We start from the raw sequence: 24,604 nt of genomic DNA on the forward strand, positions 1-24,604 counted from the left end.
AACATCACTCATCATCAGGGAAATTAAAATCAAAACCAAAATGAAATACCACATCACACCCATCAAAATAGCTAAAATTAACAACCCAGGAAACAACAGATGTTGAGGGTGTGGAGAAAGGGGAACTTTCTTACACTTTTGGTGGGAATACAAACTGCTGCATCCATTCTGGACAAAGTGTGGAGGTTCCTCAGAAAATTAAAGATAGAACTACCAGCAATTTTACTGCTAGGTATTTATCCAAAGGATACAAAAATACTTACTCAAAGGAGCACATACACCTCAATAGTTATAGCAGCACTATTAACAATGGCCAAATTATGAAAAGAGTCCAAATGTCCATTGACTGAAGAATGAATAAAGAAGATGTATACATATAATATGGAATATTACTGTCATCAAAAAGAATGAAATCTTTTTGAAATCATTAGAAATTTTGCCAGTTGCAATGACATAAATGGAACTAGAGTGCTTTATGCTAAGTGAAATAAGCCAGTTAAAGAAAGAAAAATACCATATTGTTTCTCTCATATGTGGAATTTAAGAAACCAAGTAGATGAACATAGGGGAAGGGAAGAAAAAATAACATAAGATAAAAATAGAGAGGAAGGTAAATCATAAGAGACTCTTAACTACAGAGAACAAACTGAAGGTTGCTGAAGGGGAGGTAGGGGTGGGTGGGCCAAATGGGTGATAGGCATTAAGGAGTGCACTTGTTGAGATGAGCACTGTGTGTTATATGTAAATGATGAAACACTAAATTCTATTCCTGAAAACAATACTACATTATATGTTAACTAACTTGAATTTAAATAAAATCTTAGAAGAAAAAAAATTGAAGGTGAAGGATGAAACCATTTAAGTGTTGATTTGGAATTATTACACAGAAAAACCTTGGTTTGTGAGCATAATTCATTCTGAAAACATGCTTGTAATCAAAAGCAGTTGTATAGAAAGCAAATTTCAACAACTGTTGGCTCAGTTGTGATCATGTGGCGTTCGGCATCACGTACTACTTGCATTGCAACATTACTCATTTATCAAGTTAAAATTTATTATAAATGTTTTCTCTCCTTGCAGAACACTCACAGAACAAGTTACTTGCAATCCAAGATTCTATTGTATTTGTTTTTTCAGGAACTAACTGGGTTACATATATAACTGATACTTGGCCATGATTTCATTTTCCTTTAAAGTTCTTATGAGAATATGTCAGATATTTTCTATTCTGAGACTTTTCTAGGAAAACCTTTTTGTTTTTATGGTAATGAATGTATTCCTTTAAAACTTTCTTTGCAAAACTGAAGTGTGTTTTTTACAATTTTACTGTCAGTTTTAAATTGTGTTCACATGTGTTTCAACAGTTAATTTAGTATGAATTTCTTCAATTAAAGCAGTATAATTTAAAACAGAAAATTTGTATTTCTATTTGTATGAAAAGTATAGTATATTTTATACTCTCGTGATGCTTATGAATCTTAGTTAATATATTTGACACTATTTTCTAGTTACTATTCATTATTTCATGTGAACTACACACATTTGATCCCCTGTTACATCCAATGCCACATTTATCACAGTTTGGTATGAATCCACTGAAAGACATATTTTTTCTGCATAAAACCACATACACCAAATATCAAATATATGACTTTGCTAAAATTATATTATGAATTAATCAGTTTGCAAAAGGAAAAAGGTATTAAACCCATTTGTACAGTCAAATAAAGAGAAGTTTAATCTTGATAAATGTTTAACAATGTTTTTTACACATCTTTGTAAAATGTTCACTATGTAACAAAGAAATGATTGTAAAGCAAAATTGAAATTGTAAAAGCCCCCATGTTAGTGATTGCAAATGAATCTAGATATCAATTAACCTTATGAAGCTCTCATATTTTTTTTAATTAAAAGTAACCAACGTATATGGAAGTATATGCAGATCTACCTTGGTAAACATATTTTGTATCATCACTGCACATTCATTCCATCTTCAGGAATTTCAGAATCTCTTTGTTCTCCTTTGCCTTGTGAAACATTTCAAAATCCTAAAAGGAATTAAAATTAACTTGTAACATCAATGCTGATAATTTCACTTATGAAACAATTAAATTCAAGTGTCAAGGTCAGTTTGCTAATTATCTTGCCTGGGCCTTTGCAAATGTCTACCAGCTAAGTTAGTTAAAAGAATTTCCCCAAGGTATCAGTTATTTCATCCTATAACGTATGGTGAAAAATACTGTGTATCTCCAAACAAGCAGCATGATATACTTTCCTTTTATGGTATTTTTCATAATGAAGTACACATTGCCTTATCTTCAGGAACACAATTAAGTTATTATGTAAATGAAAAAACCTCACCCTCACAGTCCATAAATGTATTGTTTCCCCATTTATATAATCTTAAAATACGGAATGAAAATAAAATAAAAATGGAAATTTACTCTTACCCCACAATATTCTTGGCCATTGAATATCTGAGGTGGCAGAGCCCTAGGGGTAGAAACTTTAGTCCTCATTTCCTGAAGCATTTTCAAACTCACAGAAATATCTATTAATTCATATTTTATTTTGTAAGTATCTAAAATTCTGGTAACTTCTTCCTGTCTCTGCTTCACCTAGATAGACAAAGATATAAAGAGATGGAAAGATGTTAATCAACTGGCCCCAATGTTTTATGTTTTATTTTTATTTTCCCTATCCATTATGCTATGGTAGGGTAATAGATTTTAATGGTGTGATTTTTTTGAGCAGCAAAATTAGGTAATTTTATTGTGATAAACACATACACATACACATATATATAGTATATATGTTTAATATGTATATGAAGAAATACAGTAAGTTGTCAGTGGGAGTTAAAAATGTCTAATGGGGTATAAATATTTACCATATTGATTTCAAACTTCATATGAAATGGTATGAACATTCTGCTAACAGTTGAAGCACACATTTCAGCTCATCACTGCATTAATTTATGCTAATATCTATGGTAGTCCTGTGTAGGAAATGAATAGGATACCAGGTTTTTACATTTAAAAGAACAAACTGCATGTTCTTAACAATAATTGGAGACTATGCCTAAGTGAGGAGATAAAATCTACAGAATGAGAAAATAAATCAGAGGATTAAGATTTACAAAAACTGTGAGTGAATAAAAGTGGTCAGTTCTTGCTATGTCCTCCTATATGAACTTTACATATCTGTTATCTGTTATAAAAGGCTGTATATCCACCCCCATTGTCTTTTCCCCTGAAACACTACTGCCAAAGTATAATTGTAATAATTGGTTATCTTTTAAACATAGTGTAGGGGCACCTGGGTGGCTCAGTTGGCTAAGCGTTTGACTTCCGCTCAGGTCATGATCTTGCGGTTCATGAGTTCAAGCCCCATGTTGGGCTCTGTGCTGACAGCTCAGATCCTGGACCCTGCTTCAGATTCTGTGTCTCACTCTCTCTCTGCACCCCCCCCCCCCCGCTCATGCTCTGTCTGTCTCTCTCAAATATAAAATATAAAAAAAATTAAATAGTTTATAAGTACATTTTTTGTTAATAACTGTAACATAAATCTTAAAATTTGAGTTTTCTACATTTTCACATGACAATCTTGGGCAATTTTGCCACATAAAATCTGTGATGCTAGAATAAGAAAACATATGTAAAATCAATTTGACAAGTACAAACCCCAGTTTATTCAATTATGACTTCTGTGAAAGTGCATGGCAGAAGGTTTTTTGTTTGATGACTTAAAAATATAATCCAGTCAGGCTTAGAAAACCTTGTCTATTTCCAACTGATAGTGGAGAAGTTTCTGAAATTCCATCATGCAACATTTCTACTTTCTGAGGCTCATTAGTCTTCAAAATTGCAAAAGCATGATTCATGTGACTTAAGTCACATTTTTATAGTGTTTTTTTCAAAACTCTTTTTAGAGGAACCACATTATGAAAACAGTTGTTTAGACTAGTGCTAATCTGAGTGTGATTTATAAGACGAGCATCATCAGCCTTATCCCACCCCAAAACTATAGAATTTGGGAATGGTTCTCAGGAATGTTTTAACAAGCCCTCCAGATGATTTTTATGTTATAGTTTGAGAGACACAGACCAACAGTTGGGTGAATCTTCTGCTGCATCCATTATGGTCCTTAATGATTTCAAGTCATTCCCTCTTATAGAATCTTAGTACCATATCCAATAACATAAATTACAATGTTAAAAATAGTCAAAAGGTCCATGATTTTCGTTTTAAAACTGCTTCTTGTTATTGTTGTTTCTTAGTACCCAGGTGAAATCCTTAGTTGTTAAGGCTTTATGCAGAAGCAATGCACTATTTCTAGGCTGAGATAAAATCTCATTGCTCCTTGCATCTATCATGGTGCCTAACACACCGAAGGAGTGTGATGAATGTTTGTTAGCCATTTATAATCCATTCTAAATTCTTCAGTTTTCATGCTTTTCCAAAAACTTTGCAGAATGAGGTTCTTAGACATATAACATTCCTTGTATAGCTGAGCTGTGATAACCATTAGCCAGCCACATGTGACTATTGAGAACTTGAAGTGTGGCTAGTCCAAAATGAAATGTTTGTAAGTACAAAATATATACTGGATTTTGAGGACTTAATATGGAAATACATAACATCTCTTTTTAAATATTGGTTATATGTTGCAATGATAACATTTTGTAAACTTTGTGTTAAATAAAATATATTAAAATCAATCTCATCTCTTTTTTTAAGTCATTACTAGAAAATTTAAAATTACACATGTGGCTCACAATATATTGTTGTTTGAAACCACCGTTCTACAATATTTCCTACAACATGGTCAAAACAGTTCATCTAAACTGTAACCTAAGACATGTCTGATCTATGCAAATACATATTCTTCTTAGAAATTAAGTTTGTCTTTTTGAGGTTATCCAATCTTCTCTGAGGATTATGGCCATTTACTCACTGGCATTTTCCCTCTCCTATCCTAAACAGTGTTCTTTAGCTCTTCCATCTCCCATCCTAAACATCCTAAAGAAAAAGGTTCTTCATCTCTTCCATTTGAAATATGTGCAAAATTACTGGAAATAATAAAGTTGGCTGAACTCAGGACCCAGAAACCTCCCAAAGCAGTCAGTTCTTAGAGCACAACCAGGGTGAGGGCAATAACCACATTCTCTGTTGTCCACTGCACCTCCCATTCCTGAAAACCTAGAGAGGAAGGAGCTGAAGAATGAAAGACAAGAAGGAGATGGTAATGCCCTAGCACAATCCTGAAGTCCCCAACTAGAATGTCTTCACTCTAGTCTTTTTTGCCGGCTAAGGCTCTTTTCTTTCCACTCACCTCTCTAGACCCTGACACGCTGGTGTAATAGACTTTAATGGAGCTCATCGTTTCCACTTAAAGGCTACTTTGCAGAAATAACCCAGAGTCAGTCACTTCATTACCGCCTAAGGCTGAGCTAATAGAAGTCCCAAAACCTGGCTGTGCCTTTTCTCTGACTGTTGCTAAGAGCCGTTGGCCTGTACACTCTGGATTGGCTGGGAAAGTAGTGCCCTTGTGACGCAGGAACACTGGAGCGTCGTGACTGCCAGCCTGGGGGAGAGGGCATGAACTCTGGGGTGATAAACTTCTGTTAACGCCTCTTTTCTCCCCTCATTGGCCGGGGAGGCACAGGGGAGGACTGGATGGAAGAATTAGTGGACTCTGTATTCCTGCTACTCATTCTCCCACTCCCTGCTTAGGGATGGTGGTAAACATGAGCTGTTTTGTCTGGCAACCACAGCTGCAAATGAAGGGCTGAGACACCTGAAGGAGAAAATGATCAAAATACAATGTTATAGCAAATAAAGAGGTATATTAAAACTTGTATTCCCTAAATTTGTAGTGACAGAGCAAGTGGCGCCAATGCTTACTTGGACAGGAAGGGATGGGACCACCATAGCAACCTTTGATGCTTTTTTTCTTAGCTTGGGGAGGTGACTACTTTCCCACTCCCATGTTCCTCCCTTCCTGAAGACAGCAAGCTTTCCTATGGTTTGATCTTTTGGTTTATGTAATAGTGGGTTCAATAGTCGCTGACTCTCCTAGCACTTCCTCCCTACACCTGGTATAAAACAATGACTTCGTGCTTTAATGCCTACTTCTTCAATACATTCGTAGCTCATTATTCTAGCCTTTATTTTCAAGTAGTTGAAGATAGTGATAATGTTTGCAGAATTTCTTTGGTTTGCCAAAATTGAGCAATGGAAATTGACAGTAAAGAACTGAAGAATTTTAGCACCAGTTTTTCTGTTAAGCAAATTTGGATTCCATGGTTCTACCACTTGATAACTATAGATCTTGGGCAAATTACTTCCTTCTGAATGTCAATTTCTCAATCGTTAGTGTATAAATGTGAATAGTGACACCTACATGACAGCATCATTATCAGGATTAAATGAACTGAGTATGTAAAAGTGTTTGGCACATGGTCTGACATGTCGTTAGTTTAGAAAATTATAATTATTATTTAAAAAAAATAATGTGTTTTTTTGAGAGAGAGAGACAGAGTGCAAGCAGGGGAGGGGCAGAGAAAGAGGGAGACAAAGAATCTGAAGCAGGCTTCAGGCTCTGAGCTGTCAGCACCCCTGACATGGGGCTCTAACTCAGGAACTGTGAGATCATGACCTGAGCGAAAGATGGATGCTTAACCGCCTGAACCACCTAAGTGCCCCTATAATAATTGTTATTGGTAAGTATCTGACTGCTTGCGTGATGTTTGGGAACAAGCACATCAATATGAATAAGAGGAAGCATTTACCTTCAAGTTACTCACAGAGTGATAACTTTTAAAGTGAGATAAATGCAATGTACAGAAATCTAAATCAGGCTAGGTGGGTCAAGGCAGGTATCCCTGAAGAAGTGAGAGCTAAACTGAAACCTGAATTATGTGTAGTATGCCAAGAAATTATAATAATAAAGAAGTTTTGGGTAGAAGGAACAGTCATGAAGCAATGTGGTAATTGGAGCTTTGGGAGCAAGTGGAGGATAGAAACTGAGGAAATAAATAGGAAAAAGCACATAGGCCTTCAGGTTTCATGTTAGATTTTGACATATAGTCTTTTCAAGGCTGTTTCTTCTTTTATAAAAATGTGGAAAATCTTAACTTGCAAATTTACTGTGAAGATTAAATAAGTTGGAGATGTTGCCTAAGGGCATCTTTCACTTATGAAGCACTCAATAAATTATATCTATTATTAATCCATGGATGATTAGACAGCTCTGAAGCATTTAGCTCTTTGTGTGAAAGGTGGATCAATCTAGAATATCAAGTGGACTTGAAAGGGGGAAAGACTGGAAGCACTTACAGCAATACAAAAATAAAATGACAATAGTGAAAGGGAAAGATATTTAGGACAGGGGACTGCTAGAATTTGGATATAAGAGAGAGAGGCAAAGGAGATGGATATAATCAATGAAGGAGTCTAGGTTAGGAACAATATGAGATCTCCATTTTCTTTTGATATCTCTTTGTGATAGCAGTGGTATAAAATCTAATTTTTTTATTGTTTTCATTCTCTTTCTGGTGTGAGATTGTGACTTATTTTCTCATTTTGCTGTGAGCTCTTACTTTGGTGTCAAGCTAAATTAATGCACTATTTCATATAATAGGTTATCTTTGACAACCTAAAGTAAATTGGTTGGTATGACATACAAAATTTGAATTAACCTATTATATAGGATGTTTTTGACAATTATTTTGAAGTAATTATTTTTTTTTAAAAAAACTGTATTGATAATTGTAACTGAAAGTATCATCTATGTAGATGTTTGTTTATGCTTCCCTGTCTACTTGGGCAGTTTGTATCTGAGTTCAAATCATTCTCAAGAATGGGACAGAAACTTGTGGGACTGGAAAAAATATATTCTGAGGAAATTAGTATACTTTTTCTTGTCCTTTTATATATGTGACTATTTATTTATTTAATTACTTATTTTTTACTTGTAGCAAGAATTACTATCAAAGTCCACTCATTGGTGCAAAGACCCTTGTGGTGTTACCAAAAGACTTGCCCCTCATGTAGCATACTACCTGTAATTCTGAGTTCATCAGCTAGCCAGTGGCCTCAACTCCAAGCTCTAACAATGTGCATGACTTATTGATCATACAAATAATACATGAATTCATGCACATTTTATAAGTCAAACCACATAGAAATATAGAGAGTAAAAATTAAAATTACACTATCACCTTCTCTTTAAAATCCTCCTCCCAGAGGAAACCACTATTAACAGTTTGATTTGTATCATTTTTTCACAAACATGATGACATTTATTAAGTTATAAGGGATAAAATTCACTTATAACATGAAAGTTAAGTACACAGTCTACTTTTTAAAAAAATATGGAATGCTTCATCAATTTTCGTGTCATCCTTGCACAAAGGCCATGCTAATGTTCTCTGTTTTGTTTTGACTTTAGTATATGCACTGCCAAAGTGAGCACTATTACACAGGCTTTGAAGTGAGGCTTCTTGGGTTCAATCCCAGACTCTACCACTTACAACTGTGTAATATAGTGCATCCTATATAACTTCTTTGTGCCTCCATTTTCTCATGGGTGAAATGGAAATTATAATATGTTTTATAGACATATTATAAGGGTTATACTACTTAGTGTATGTGAAGTATTAGAAAAATGCCTGGCACATATACATGATGGAATCATATTGTATATGTTGTTCTGCAACTTCCATTCCATTAGTACAGATAAAGGCAATACGGTGTACCGATTAAGTAAGTGGATTCTAAATCCAATTGCTTGGTGCAAATACTAGTTCTACCATTTACTATGTTTGTGAAATTCAACAAGTATATAAACTTTTTCTGTCTTTGTTTCCTTTGTAAAATTCAAATAAGAGCTTCTGTATTTTTAAGTTTTATTTGAATTCCAGTTGGTTAACATAAAGTGTAATATTAGGTTCCAGTGTACAATGTAGTGATTCATCAGTGCTCATCACAACAAGTACACGCCTTAATCATCATCACCTATTTAACACATCCTCCCATGCACCTCCATTCTGGTAACCCTCATTTTGTTCTCTATAATTAAGAATCTGTTTCTTGGTTTGCCTCTTTCTCTTTTTTTTGTCCCTTTGCTTATTCATTTTGCTTCTTAAATTCCATATATGAATGAAATCATGGTATTTGTCTTTGACTGACTTATTTCACTCAGCATAATACTCTCTAGCTCCATCCATGTCATTCCAAAAGGCAAGATTTAATTCTTTTGTATGGTTCTGTAATATTCCAGTGTGTGTGTGTGTGTGTCTGCGTGTGTGTGTAACAGCACTGTTATATATATAATATAATATAATATAATATAATATAATATAATATAATATATAATATAATATATAAGTTTATATTATATATAACACATCTTCTTTATCCATTCATCAGCTAGTGGATATTTGGGCTATTTCCATAAAGTGGCTATTGTAGATAATGCTGCTATAAACATCAGGATGCATGTATCCCACTGAAATAGTATTTTTACAGTCTTTGGGTAAATAGCTAGTAATGCAATTACTGGATAGTAGGGTAATTAAGAAGAAATAATATCTGTTCTTTCTAAACTATTCCAAGAAAAAGAAAAGGAAGTAAAACTTCCAAATTCATTCTGTGAGGCCATTATCCTCATATCAAAACAGGATAAAGACACAACTAAAAAAAAAAGAAATAGAGGCCAATATCCTTGATGAACACAGATGCAAAAATTCTCTACAAAATTCTAGTGAAATGAATTCAACAATACATTAAAAAGATCATTCACCATGACCAAGGGGGATTTATCCCTGAGTTGCAAGGGGGGCTCAATATTCACAAATCAATCGATGTGATACATCACTTTAATAAGAAAAAAAACAATAAGAACCAACATATGATCCTTTCAAAAGATGCAGAAAAAAAAACATTTTACAACGTACAACATCCATTCATGATAAAAACCCTTAACAAAGTAGGGGTAGAGAGAACATACCTCAACATCATAAAGTCCATATATGGAAAACCCATAGCTAATATCATCCTCAAAGGGAAAAAAAAAACTGAGACCTTTTCCTCTGTGGTCAAGAATAAGACAGGATGTCCACTCTCACCACTGTTATTTAGCATAGTACTGGAAGCTCTAGCCACAGAAATCAGACAACAAAACATAATAAAAGTCATCCAAATTGGCAAGGAAGAAGTCAAACATTCACTCTTCACAGATGACATGATATCTTAGATTGAAAACCCAAAAGATTCCACCAAAAAATTGCTAGAACTGATATATATCCAGTGAAGTCACAGGATACAAAGCCAATGCACAGAAATCTGTTGCATTTCTATACACCAATAATGAAGCAGCAGAAAGAGAAATCAAGGAATTGATACCATTTACAATTGCACCAGGAACCATAAGTTACCTAGGAATAAACCTAACCAAATATGTGAAAGAACTCTGCTCTAAAAGCTGTAAAACGCTGGTGAAATAAACTGAAGAAGACTCAAAGAAACGGAAAGACATTCCAAGTTCATGGATTGAAAGAATACTGTTAAAATGTTTATACTATTCAAAGCAATCTACACATTAATGAGATCCTTGTCAAAATAGCACCAGCATTTTTCACAGAGCTAGAACAAACAATCCTAAAATTTGTATGGAACCACAAAAGACCCCGAAATAACCAAAGCAATTTTGAAAATGAAAAGCAAAGCTGGAGGCATCACAATTCTGGACTTCAAGTTATATTACAAAGGTGCAGTGATGAAAACAGTATGGTACAGGGCACAAAAATAAACACATAGATCAATGGAACAGAATAGAAAACCCAGGAAAAAAAGCCCACATCTATATGCCCAATTAATCTTCAAAAAAGCAGGAATGAATATGCAATAGAAAAAAGACAGTCTCTTCTACATTTGATGTTGGGAAAAGTGGACAGCTACATGCAAAAGAATGAAACTGGACTGCTTTCTGACACAATACACAGAAAATAATTCAAATGGATGAAAGATCTAAATGCGAGACAGAAAACCATAAAAATTCTAGAAGAGAACATAGGCAGTAAACTCCTTGACATCAGTTGTAGCAACTTATTTTTAGATATGTCTCCCAAGTTAAGGGAAACAAAATTGAAAATAAACTATTGGGACTACATAAACAAACAAACAAACACAACTTCTGCAAAGCAAATCACCAAACTAAATCACCAAAACTAAAAGGCAATCTACTGAATGGGAGAGGGTTTTTGTAATGACATATCTGATCAAGGGCTAGTATCCAAAGTATATAAAGCATATATGAAACTGAACAACCTAAAAATGAGTGATCTAATTTAAAAATGGGAAGAATACATGAATAGACATTTTTCCAAGAAGACAAACAGATAGCTGATACATAAAAAGATGCTCAATTTGGGGTCCCTGGGTGGCTCAGTTAGTTAAGTTTCCAACTTCAGCTCAAGTCATGATCTCATGGTTTGTGAGTTCAAGCCCCGCACCGGGCTCTGTGCTGACAGCTTGGAGCCTGGAGCCTGCTTCAGATTCTGTATCTTCCTCTCTCTCTGCCCCTCCCCCACTCATGCTCTCACTCTCACTCTCTCTCTGTCTCAAAAATAAATAAAAATTTTTTAAAAAGATGCACAATTTACTGATCATCAGGGAAATTCAAATTAGCCTACAATGAGATACCACCTTACACCTGCTAGAATGACTCAAATCAACAACACAAGAAACAGCTGTTAGTGAGGATGTGGAGAAAGGGAACACTCTTGCATTGTTGGGGGGAGTGCAAAGTGGTGCAGCCACTCTGGAAAAGAGAATGGAAATTTTTCAACATGTTATAAATAGAACTACCATATAATCTAGCAATTCAACTACTAGGTATTTACCAAAAGAATACAAAAATGCTAACTCAAAGGGATGCATGCACCACAATGTTTATAGGAGCATTATCTACCATAGTCAAATCATGGGAGCAGCCCAAGTGTCCATCAATAGATTAATAAAGAAGATGTGGTACACACACACACACACACACACACACACACACACACAATGGAATATTACTCAACCATAAAAAAGAATTAAATCATGCCATTTGCAATGACATAGATGGAGCTAAGAGAGTATTATGCTAGTGAAATAAGTCAGTCAGAGAAAGTAAAATGCTACATGATTTCTCTCATATGTGGAATGTAAAAAAATGAACAAACGGACAAAAGAAGAGAGAGAGAGGCAAACCAAGAAACAGACTCTTGACTATAGAGAACAAACTGAGTTGGGTTGGAAGATGGGTTAAATAGGTGATGGGGATTAAGGAGGGCACTTGTGATGAGCACCAGGTGTTGTATGGAAACACTAAATCACTATATTGTACACCTAAAAATAACATTACACTCTATGTTAACTAACTGGAATTTATACTTTTTATTTTTTTAATGTTTATTTCTGAGAGAGAGAGAGAGTGAGTGGAGGAGGGGCAGAGAGAGAGGGAGACACAGAATCTGAAGCAGGATTCAGGCCCCGAGTCATCAGCACATAGCCTGACACGGGGCTTGAACCCACAAACCATGAGATTATGACCTGAGCTGAAGTTAGATGCTTAACTGACTGCATCATCCAGGCGCACTTAACTAACTGTAATTTTAAAAAAAGTTAAAAAAAATGAAAAAAAATGTCATGAATTTGACAAAGCTATTTCTATTAATGAAAAAGTGGCTACATTTATAGTTCTACTCAGAAAGTTTTCATGAGGCCAAAGTATGTATAGATATCCATCGCTTGTACAAATTCTGAGGTGTAGTATTTTTTTTCAATGTGTGACTCAAATGATATTAATTAAGCACAGTACAAAACAATGTACAATATTTATAGATGGAGAAAGGATTAGGCACTTTAACCAAAAACTTTTAAATAAATAATTTATTACAGTTTAATACATACATTAAAATAATTATACTTTTGTATAAGTTTGTACTTTTTAAAACACTTTCATATATACCATATAATATTATCTTGACAATAATGCTGTGAATAAGGGAAAGGAATATTATTTTCACTATTTAATTGATAGGAAAATTGAAATCCAGGAATGGTAAATAAATTACCTGATTTTAAAATGTTAATGGCTTATCTTGATGAGCACTGAGTCATGTGTAGAATTGTTGAATCATTGTATTGTACACCTGAAACTAATATAACATTGTATCTTAATTATATTTCAAAAGAAAGAAAGAAAGAAAGAAAGAAAGAAAGAGAAAGAAAAGTTAATGCAGACTCAAGTCTCCTTATTCATGGTGCTATTGTCTATTCTTTGAGCAACACTGCCTCCCTAAATTACTTGTGTTTCATGTAGGAGACAAGTGTTCATTTTTACATTCAGGCAATGTACACTGCCTGAATGAGTTCTTTTACATTACAGGAATGTACCACACTCTTCTGTTTAGAATTTTTTTTCTAATAAAATGCTTGTAGAAGTCTTCCTAATTGAATTCCTTTATAAAAAACAAAATTATACAAAATCTTGCAAACCACTTACATGTAAGAAGATTTTAAATGATGGGAAAAATGTGGAAAAAGCAATGTATAGATATAGAAGACAATTCATTTCCCCCTGATTAAAAGGAAAATTAAGATAACGTTGTAAAAGAAAGTTTAGCAAAGCAGAGAAATGATACAAATAAAATCAAATCTGTGAATGAGATAACTGTAGCAAAATGCAAAAAAAGCATCCCTTTTAGAAAATTTTGTTGCAGGAGCACCTGGGTGGCTCAGTCGGTTGAGCGTCCGACTTCAGCTCAGGTCATGATCTCACAGTCCGTGAGTTCGAGCCCCACATTGGGCTCTGCGCTGACAGCTCAGAGCCTGGAACCTGTGATTCTGTGTCTCCCTCTCTCTGCCCCTCCCCCGCTCATGCTCTGTCTCTCTCTGTCTGAATAATAAATAAACATTAGAAAAAAGTTTAAAAAAAAAAAGAAAATTTTGTTGCATTGCCCATTCCAAAGACAGTAAAACAGGATGAAAGACAGCTAAGTTTATACTGATCTTGGTCATATACAAGTATGTGCCATAATTATCTTGACTTACAGATTGGAGGAAACCATGTGAGGAACATGTATGATTTGGGTTGCTTTGTGGAACACATATGAGATGATGCTTTTAATGGTCCCCTTTTACCCTCACTAGATAATACCATTGAGTCATTCTATCATTGAGACTCTTGAGAAACTACTTGCCTCAAAACTATTGAATGGAGATAAAATTCAAGAAAATAAGTATAGTGTTTTATAAACAACCCCTCTCTAATTCTATGCTTAGTAGTTATAAGGAAAAAAATATATATATGAACTCTATAAACAATTTTTGGAAGAAATCTCACTAAAATCCTACTCTATAACCTATTGTATGACTTCCATTTTGATAAGGAATATTGTAACTCAAATTAGCCTTCAAAACTTTCAAGAGTAGAATACAGAGGCATCAAAACCTTGGGAAATTCTTCTAAATTCTTTAGCAAGATGTAGTCTTTGTAATGTTTCCTATGGAAACAATTATAAATTATGCATTCCTAACAAAATTTTAAGCCACAGAATTAGGGAACTTATATCACATCTACAATAGAAACCAACTGTAGGTTGGCTGGCTGACTTAAGAAACTAGACTAGAGGGAAGAGTTAAGATGGTGGAGAAGTAGGGGGACCCTGGGCTTTTCTCATCCCTCAAACACAGATATATTGAGGTCAGACTACTTGGAACACCCAGGAAATCAATCTGTGGGGTGGCAGAAGGATCTCCACAGTTGGAGGGAGACAGCTTGGCAGGTTCCAGGTGGATGGAAGTGAACTGAGGAAGAGAAAAATGGCAGAGCCACAGAGGGGAGGGAAAACTTTCTGTGGCAAGACAAAAGGGAGAGAAAGAGAGAGAGGTTGAGATAGTGCATCATTGAATTAGCACAAAAAGAAAACCTCTCTGGACCACAGACTGGTAAGTGAGAAGTACTGAGTGTCCCAGTACTTTTTGCAAACAGCCTTTGTTGCTCAAACTCTGAGGTTTTGGAAGTATGCGACTTTCTCTGGAGAAGAGCTGTGGTGGACACTGCTGGGGAGGAGGGAGCGGGCCCTGGAGTGCATAGCGTGGTGCAGAGATCTCTGGGGTGCACTGAAAGAGAACAGTCCCTTTCCTGGGGTACTTTTGGAAGAGGGCTTATGGCATCCCCAAGGACAAAAGTCCCTGCAGGTGCCAGCCAAAGGCCTTTCATCAGCAGTTTGGTGAGGCTGTACTCCAGAGGAGGTGTATACACACCATGCCAGGTCCTTTAAGACTTTGGATTTTCAACCCAGCAACACACCAAAGAAAAAGCATAGGCAAAGAAAAGACCCAGAGCAACTTCACTGCCTTAGGTATTCAATGAGAGTTGCCTGCCTGAACAGCAGGGGTTTGATCCCTGGTGAAGGCAAGAGATTGGGGTGGCGTAATTCCCCCTGCCAACACCAAAATGGTGGGACTTCGGAGAGCAATACAGTAGCCCCCAATGGAGGTGTAACCCACTTACACTAAACCTTGCCCTTCCAAGCCTGGCAACTGCGTATTTACTGGGGCAAGACTGACTCTGAGCCAAAGTACCTGGCCTTTCCTCTAGACCAACAGAGCCAGCACCTCGTAGGCACCAAAACATAACTCTTTTATTATTTTCGTCCTCATTCTTTTTTTCTTTTGGAATGAGGCTCATAGTTTCTTATCTTTTTTTTTTTTTTTCATTTCCTTCTCTCTCTCTCTTTGGATGAGGATTTTTTTGTTCTTTTCCTTTGTCTTCTTTTTTCTCCCTTTTCTTCTGCTTCCCCCCGCCTTTTCCCCCTTCTTCTTTGGAATCAACCTAATAGTTTTTTATTCTCTGTCCATTATTCCTTCTTTCCTTTCCTTTTCTCTTTTTGGGATCAGGGTTTCACTCTCCTTTTTTTCCAGGCTTAATTCAACAAACAAATCAAAGAACACTTAGTTAAAGGTCCAAACACTCCAACACTTCAAACAAGGAGGAGCTCTGTTGATGATGGTACAGGGGTAAAGAGCAACCAGGAAATTAAAGAAGTAATTTTAAAAATACATGGAGGCAAATGAAAGTGAAAATTCAACGGTCCAAACACTTTGGGATGTAAGAAAGGCAGTCCTAAGAGGAAAAATACTTTGCAATTCAGGCCTATCTCTTGAAGAAAGAAAGGCCCCAAATACACAACCTAACCTCACACCTAAAGAAGATAGATAAAGGAGAAGCAAATAAAGCCAAAAACCAGCAGAAGAAGGATAATAATAAAGATTAGAACAGAAATCAATGATATAGAAACAAAAATATGGCTGAAGAGACTAATGAAACTAAAAGCTGTGGGTTTTGTTTTGAAAGAATAAACAAAATTGATAATCCCCTAGCCAGAATTATCAAAAAGAAAAGAGAGAAACACAAATAAATAAAATCACGAATGAAAGAGATCACAAGCAATGACCCAGAAATACAATTATAAGAGAATACTGTGAAAAATTATATGCCAACAAACCAGACAATCTGGAAGAAATGGACAAATTCCTAGACACTCTACTCACACAGTACCAAAACCATAACAGGAATAAATAGAAAATTTGAACAAGCCCATACCCAGCAAATAAGTTGAATCAGTTATCAAAAATCTCCAAACAAATAAGAGTCAGATGGATTCCCGGAGGATTTCTACCAGACATTTAAAGTAGAGTTAATACCTACTCTACTCAAACTGCTCCAAAAAATAGAAATGAAAGAAAAGCTTCCAAACTCATTCTAAGAAGCCAGCATTACCTTTATTCTAAAACCAAAGACCCACTAAAAAGGAGAATTACAGGCCAATATCCTGATGAAGCTGAATGAAAAAATTCTCAAGATACTAGCAAATCGAATTTAACAGTACATTAAAAGAATTATTCACCAATTTTTAGTGGGAATTATTCCTGGACTGTAGGAGTGGTTCAATATTTGCAAATCAATCAATTTGATACACCACATAAATAAAAGAAAGGGTAAGAACCATATAATCCTTTCAATAGATGCAGAAAATAATTTGACAATACAGCATCCTTTATTGATAAAAACCCTCAAGAAAGTAGGGATAGAAGGAACATACCTCAGCATCATAAAAGCCATACATCAAATTCCCACAGCTACTATCACTCTAAATGGGGGAAAACTGAAAGCTTTCCCTCTGAGGTCATTAACATGACAGGGATGTCCAATATCACCACTGTTGTTCAACATAGAACTGGAAGTCCTAGCCTCAGTAAACAGACAACAGCAAACAGACAAAAAAGCAAAATAAAAAGCATATTGATTGGCAAAGAAGAAGTCAAACATTTACTCTTTGCAGATGACATGACACTTCTCATTGAAAACCCAAAAGACTCCACCAAAAAATGCTACAATATGTGAATTTAGCAAAGTCACAGGATATAAAATCAATGTACAGAAATTGGTTGCATTTCTATACACCAATAATGAAGCAGCAGAAAGGAAAACCAAGGAATTGATCCCATTTAAAATTGCACCAAAATCCATAACATGCTTAGGAATAAACCCAAGCAAATACATAAAAGATCTGTATGCTGAAAAGTATAGAAAGTTTATGAAGGAAATTGAAGAAGACACAAAGAAATGGAAAAACATTCATGCTCATGGATTGGAAGAACAAATATTGTTAAAGTGTCTATAATACCCAAGGAATCCTACACATTCAATGCAATCCATATTAAAACAGCACCAGCATTCTCCAGAGAGCTAGAAGAAACAATTCTAAAATTTGTATGGAACCAGAAAAGACCCTGAATAGTCCAAGTGATGTTGAAAAAGAAAATGCTGGAGCCATCACAATTCTGGACTTTAAGCTTTATTACAAAGCTGTAATCATCAAGACAGTATGGTACTGGAACAAAAACAGACACATAGATCAATGGAACAGAATAGAGAACCCAGAAATGGACTCACAAATGTATAGTCAACTAATCCTCAACAAAGCAGGAAAGAATATCTAATGGAAAAAAAGACAGTCACTTGAACAAATGGTGCTCAGAAAACTGCATAGGGACATACAGAATGAAACTAGACTACTTCCTTTCACCATACAGAAAAAGAAATTCAAAATGGATGAAAAGACCTAAATGTGAAACAGGAAACCATCAAAATCCTAGTGGAGAAAGCACAACAATCTCTTTGTCCTCAACCATAGCAACTTCTTACTAGACATGTCTCTGGAGGCAAGGGAAATAAAAGCAAAAAACACTATGAATTCCCAATAGTGTTAAGAGTACATAGCATAAAAAAGTCACTAATTTTCCTAGTATTCAAAATTATAAATGCATTTAATTATACTCTCAGAGTTCAATTTTTTCCCTCCTGTATGTCATCAAAATACTTATGTGGCTAACAGACAAATGAAAAGATGCTCAACACCACTCATCATAAGGGAAATACAGATCAAAACCACAATGACATATTACCTCACACCTGTCAGATTTGCTAAAATTAGGGTACCTGGGTGGCTCAGTCGGTTAAGCGTCCAACTTTGGCTCAGGTCATATTCTCACAGGTTGTGAGTTCAAGCCCCTTGTGGGGCTCTTTCATGATAGTTTTGAGCCTGAATCCTGTGTAAGATTCTTTGTCTCCCTCTCTCTTCCCTTCCCCCACTTGCACTCTGTTTCTCTCTGTCTCTTTCTCAAAAATAAACATTAAATTTTTTTTAAATGGCTAAAATTAACAACTCAGGAAACAACAGATGTTGTCAAGGATGTGGAGAAAGGGGAACCCTTTTGCACTGTTGGTCAGAATGCAAACTGGTGCATGCACTCTGGAAAACAGTGTGGAGGTTCCTCAAAAAATTAAAAATGAACTACCCCATGACCCAGCAATTGCACTACTGGGTATTTATCCAAAGATACAAAAATGCTTATTTGAAGGGGCACATGCACTCCAAGGCTTATAGCAGTGCTATTAACAATAGCAAAAAGAGCCCAATGTTCATTGACTGATAAATGGATAAAGAATAAGTGATATATGTACACAATGGAATACTACTTGGCAGTCAAAAATAATGAAATCTTGCCATTTGCAACACGTGAATGGAAGTAGAGTGTATAATGCTAAGCGAAATAAGTCAGTCAGGTATCTCATTTCCTACTTTATTCCTAGGTATCTCATGGTTTTAGGAGAAGTTGTAAATGGGATTGATTCTTTGATTTCTCTTTATGTTGCTTCATTATTGGTGTACAGAAATGCAACAGATTTCTTTACATTGATTTTGGACCCTGCAGCTTCAGGGAATACATGTATCTGTTCTAGCAATTTTATGGTGGAGACTTTTTGGTTTTCTCTATAGAGTGTCATGTCATCTGCAAATAATGAAAGTTTGACTTCTTTGCTGATTCGAATGCCTTTTATTTCTTTGTGTTGTCTGATTGCTGAGGCTAGGACTTCCGGTGTTATGTTAGATAATAGTGATGAGACTGGACATCCCTGTCTTGTTCCTCAGAGGAGGAAAAGCTCTCTTTTTCCCCTTTGAGGATGATAGTAGCTGTGGGTTTTTTGTATATGGCCTATATGATGTTGAGGTATGTCCTGTCTAACATTGCTTTTTTGAGGGTTTTATCATGACTGGATGTTGAATGTTGTGAAATGCTTTTTCTACAGCTATTAAAAGGATCATATGGTTCTTATCCTTTATTTTATTAATGTGGTGTATCACATTGATTTGTGAATATTGAACTACACTTGCAGTCCAGGAATAAATCCTATTCAATAATGGTGAATGATTCTTTTAATGTACTGTTAATTTTGATTTGTTAGTATTTTGTTGAGAATTTTTGCATGCGTGTTCAGAGATATTGGCCTGTTCTTCTCTTTTTTAGAGAACTCTTTGTCCTGGTTTTGGAATCAGGGTAATGCTGGCGTAATGGAATGAATTTGAACGTTTTCCTTCCCTATTTTATGGAATAGTTTGAGAACAATAAGTATTAACTCTTCTTAAAATGCTTGGTAGAATTCCCCTATGAAGCCATCTGGCCCTGAACTTTTGTTGGGAGATTTTTGATTACTGACTCAGTATTTTTGGTGGTTATCAATCTGTTCAAATTTTCTATTTTTCCTGTTTCAGTTGTGGTAGTTTATGTTTCTAGGAATTTACCCATTACTTCCAGGTTGTCCAATTAATTGGCACATATTTTTTCATAATATTCTCTTATAATTATATTTCTGTGATATTAGTATTTATCTTCACTTATTTATGATTTTACTTATTTGGGTCCTTTCTCTTTTCTTTTTGATAAGTATGGCTAGGGGTTTATCAATTTTATTAATTTTTCAGAGAACCAGCTCTTGATTTAATTGACCTGTTATACTATTTTTAATTTCTATATAATTTATTCCTGCTCTAAACTTTATTATTTCCCTTTATCTGCTGGCTTTAGCCTTAATCTATTGTTCTTTTTTCTAGCTCCCTTAAATATAAGGTTCAGTTGTTTATTTGAGATTTTTTTTACTTCCTTATGTAGACCTGCATTGCTATATACTTTCCTCTTACAACCACTTTGGCTGCTTCCCGTAGTTTTGGACTGTCATGTTTTAATTTTCATTTTTCTTTCACGTATTTGTTAATTTCTTGTTTGATTTACTGTTTGGCCCATTCATTTTTAGTAAGGTGTTCTATCACCTCCATGTTATGGTGGTCTTACCAAATTTTTCTTGTGGTTGAATTCAAGTTTCATAGTGTTGTGGTTGGTAAATATGCATGGTATGATCTCAATATTTTTGTACTTGTTTAGGCCTGATTTGTGACCCAGTATGTGATCTATTCGGGAGAATGTTCCATGTGCCCTTGAAAAGAATGTGTATTCTGCTGCTTTAGGTTGAAATGTACTGAATATATATGTTAAGTCCATCTGGTCCACTGTGTCATCCAAAGCCATTGTTTCCTTGTTGACTTTCTGCTTACATGGTCTGTCCATTGTTGTAATTGGGGTGTTAAGGTTTCCTACTGTTATTTTTTTTATTATCAATGAGTTTCTTTATGTTTGTGATTAACTGATTTATATATTTGGGTGCTCTCAAGTTGAGGACATAAATATTTACATTTGTTAGATCTTCTTTTGGATAGACCCCTTAATTATGACATAGTGCCATTCCTCATGTTTTGGTACAGTCTTTGGTTAAAAATCTGTTTTTTCTAGGGCACCTGGGTGGCTCAGTCAGTTGAGTGTCTTACTTTAGCTCAGGTCATCATCTAACAGTTTGTGGGTTTGAACCCCATGTTGGGCTTTGCGCTGACAGCATGAAACTTGCTTTGGATTCTCTGTCTCCCTCTGTCTCTACCCATTCCCTGCTCCTGCTTGCTCTCTCTCTCAAAAATAAATAAACAAAAAAAAATCTGTTTTTTCTCATACAAGTATGGTTACTCCCACTTTCTTTTGATGTCCATTAGCATGATAAATGGTTCTCTATCCTCTCACTTTTGATCTGCATGTGTCTTTAGGTCTCAAATGAGTGTCTTGTATGCAGCATATAGATGAGTCCTGTGTTTTTTTTAATCCATTCTGATACCCTATGTCTTTTGAGTAGAACATTTCATCCAGTTATATTTGGAGTAATTATTGATAGATATGAATTTAGTGCCATTGTATTACCTGTATAGTTGGTGTTTCTTCAGATTATCTCTGTTCTTTTCTAGTCTTTGTCACTTTTGGTCTTTCCTCCCCACTCAAAGAGTCACCTTTAATATTTCTTGCAGGGCTGGTTTAATGGTCATGAACTCCTTTAGTTTTCACTTGTCTGGGAAAGACTTTATCTTTCCTTCTATTTTGAATGACTGCCTTGCTGAATAGAATACTCTTATCTGCAGATTTTTCCCATTCAGCACTTTGAATATATCATGCCAGTCCCATCTGGCATACCATATTTCTGTGGAGAGATCAGTTGCTCACCTTGTTGGACTTCATGTATAATTTAGAGACTTCTTTTTTCTTTCCCCTTTCATAAATTTTTCTTTATCATTATATTTTGCAAATTTAACTAGAATATGTCTTGGTATTGGCCTGCTTTTGTTGATTTTGATGACAGTTCTCTGTGCTTCCTGGATTTGGATGTCTGTTTCCTTCCCCAGATTAGTGAAAATTTCAGGTATTATTTCCTCAAATAAACTTTCTGCCTCTTTTACTCTCTCTTCTTCTGGGTCTTCTATGATATGAGTGTTATGTTTGATGGCATTCCTGAGTTACTGAAAACTACACTCATGATCCAAATTTTTCTTTTTTCTCTTTGTTCTGCTTCATTGTTTTCCATAATTCTATTTTCCATATCACTTATTCATTCCTCTGATTCTTCTATTGTTCATTATATTGGGTTCATTTTGAATCTCAGTTATTGCATTTTTTATTTCTGCCTGTTTTATAACTCTTTTGCCTCTGCAGTAAGGACCTCCTTAACATCTTCCATTCTTTTTTTCAAGCCCATTGTGTTTTAATATTACTGTTGCTTTAAATTTTGCATCAAGCATATTTTATCAAATGCTTTTATCTGTTTCTATTAGATCTGTGACCTTTTCTTACTCTTTCTTTTGGAATGAATTCCTCCATCTTGGAATTTTGTCTAAGTCTCAGTCTTCTCTTTGTTAGAGAGGTCTGTTACATTTTCTGCTCCTGAGAATAATGGCTTTATGAAGAAGGGGTCATATAGTGTCCAGGGCCTCGCACTTCAGAGAGTTTTTCTGGTGTTGCTTCGTGCTGTGTTTTGACTGCTTTATCCTTCAAGCCAGTTATCGGGAGAGGCTCTCCTTGCCTGCAGTGGGCAGTGTTTGGACCTTAGCCAGAGTGTGGGTAGTTTAACTAGGTGTGTCCTGTTCTGCTTTCTAAATGATAGCTGATGCTACTTCCACTAGAACAGAAGCCTTTTAAAAACTTTATTGTTGGGAAATGTGGTGTGTGAAAAGGTTTCTGTTGATCTTCTGGGGGAAGGGACCCACTGTGCTGGGACTTGCACACCTTTGCCCAAGAAAGGCAATTTAAGCAGAGCACAAGGGTATGGGACTTTGTGTAACCAGATTAGGCAACAAGTGCTGGTATTGTGCAGTTTACTGAAGCTGGTTTATGTTGAAGGGTGGGGGACAGAAATGGTGCCAGCCAGCTCCTTTGACCCCACAGATGGGTCTCTATACTTGTGGCTCTCAGGAAATCACTCCCAGAAGAGTGAATTATCTCTCCCAGTGAGTCTTAGGCATCTTTAAGATCACTGTTTTCATGCTGTCTCCAGGTTGTTTGCCTACCAGGAGCTGTGCAGTGCACTTTGGGCTCTATCCCAGTCAAGGTTGCTGGCTTTTAAAACCCCAAAATTTAAGATTTTGCTATGGTGGGCACCTGCACTACTCTTCTGGGGGAAGGTCTCACTATACTGGGAGTGATTTACTTTTGACTCAGAAAGGCAGTTGTGTAAGAGTGCACATTTATGGGACTTGGAACAAGCAGGCAAGGCAGCCAGGGTCTGGGCTAGCTGTCCTTAACAGGTGACTCTATGGGTATGCCCAGGGGTTGGGGAGGGAAATGCTGCCCACTGGCTCTTCTGTTTTAGGAGAGGCATTTTGTGAAGTTTACCTCTCAAAGATGCATTCCAAGAAGAAGAAACAATTTCCCCTGTGAGCTTTAGGCATTCTTCAGTTAGCACTGTCTGCCTCTGGGTTGCTTCTTTGCCTTATTTCCAGGAACAAGGCAGCACCCACAGGGTTCTATCCCAGCCAAGACCACCCAAACTTTATGCACTTCCTACCTTCCATGATGTGGCCCCTTCTCTCCCTCTAGGTGTGGCATTTGTTCTGTCAGTCCTCAGATCTATTTCTTGAGTATTCAGAATGATTTGAGTCATCTAGTTATGGTCCATGGATAAGACAAGCCTAGGGTCCTGTTACTATGCCATCATCTTACCTCAAATTGCATTTTTATGAAGTGAATTAAATGTTGGGCAACATTATTGGTGTGAAATATTTTTTGGATATAGTGATATGTATTAATATTTTATTAAGAAGATACAGGTACAAATAATGTTAAGACTACACAGTATAAAAAAGTCACAAATTTGGTATAAAAATTAAAAATGCATTTAATTATACTCTCAGAGTTCAAATTTTTCTTTCCTGTATGTCATCAAAATGCTTATGTGCCTAAGAGACACATGAAAAGATGTTCATCATAAGGGAAAAACAGATCAAAACCACAATGAGATACTATCTCACACCTGTCAGAATGGCTAAAATTAACACAGGAAACAAAAGATGTTGGCAAGGAGGTGGAGAAAGGGGAACACTTTTTTGCACTATTGGTGGGAATGAAAACTGGTGAAGCCACTCGGAAAACAGTATGGAGTTTCCTCAAAAAATTAAAAATAGAGCCACCCTATGACCCAACAATTGCACTACTATGTATTTATCCAAAGGATATAAAAATGCTGATTTGAAGGGGCACAAGTACCTCAATGTTTATAGAAGCACTATCAACAATAACCAAGTTATGGAAAGAGCCCAAATTTCCATAGACCCATAGAC

General features: G+C 35.8%; 1 protein-coding gene and 2 non-coding genes across 3 annotated transcripts; all 3 read right to left on the bottom strand.

Annotated features, from left to right (window-relative positions):
* Positions 1-1,856: 1,856 nt before the first annotated feature.
* On the bottom strand, positions 1,857-5,512 carry LOC113597484 (SH3 domain-binding glutamic acid-rich-like protein 3). Its single transcript, XM_027053728.2, has 3 exons — positions 5,335-5,512; positions 2,451-2,618; positions 1,857-2,048 (listed from the first exon to the last, which is right to left on the bottom strand). Exons 1-3 carry the CDS (start codon positions 5,380-5,382, stop codon positions 1,983-1,985), a joined length of 282 nt encoding a protein of 93 aa, XP_026909529.1. The 5' UTR covers positions 5,383-5,512; the 3' UTR covers positions 1,857-1,982.
* Positions 5,513-7,973: 2,461 nt separating this feature from the next.
* Positions 7,974-8,127, bottom strand: LOC113597505 (small nucleolar RNA SNORA62/SNORA6 family). The gene has a single exon (XR_003418273.1). It is a non-coding gene; the product is annotated as a small nucleolar RNA SNORA62/SNORA6 family (small nucleolar RNA).
* Positions 8,128-8,371: 244 nt separating this feature from the next.
* Positions 8,372-8,474, bottom strand: LOC113597500 (U6 spliceosomal RNA). The gene has a single exon (XR_003418270.1). It is a non-coding gene; the product is annotated as a U6 spliceosomal RNA (small nuclear RNA).
* Between the last annotated feature and the right edge of the window lie 16,130 nt (positions 8,475-24,604).

Source organism: Acinonyx jubatus, chromosome X (assembly GCF_027475565.1).
Source record: "Acinonyx jubatus isolate Ajub_Pintada_27869175 chromosome X, VMU_Ajub_asm_v1.0, whole genome shotgun sequence".
In the NCBI taxonomy this organism is placed as follows: domain Eukaryota; kingdom Metazoa; phylum Chordata; class Mammalia; order Carnivora; family Felidae; genus Acinonyx; species Acinonyx jubatus.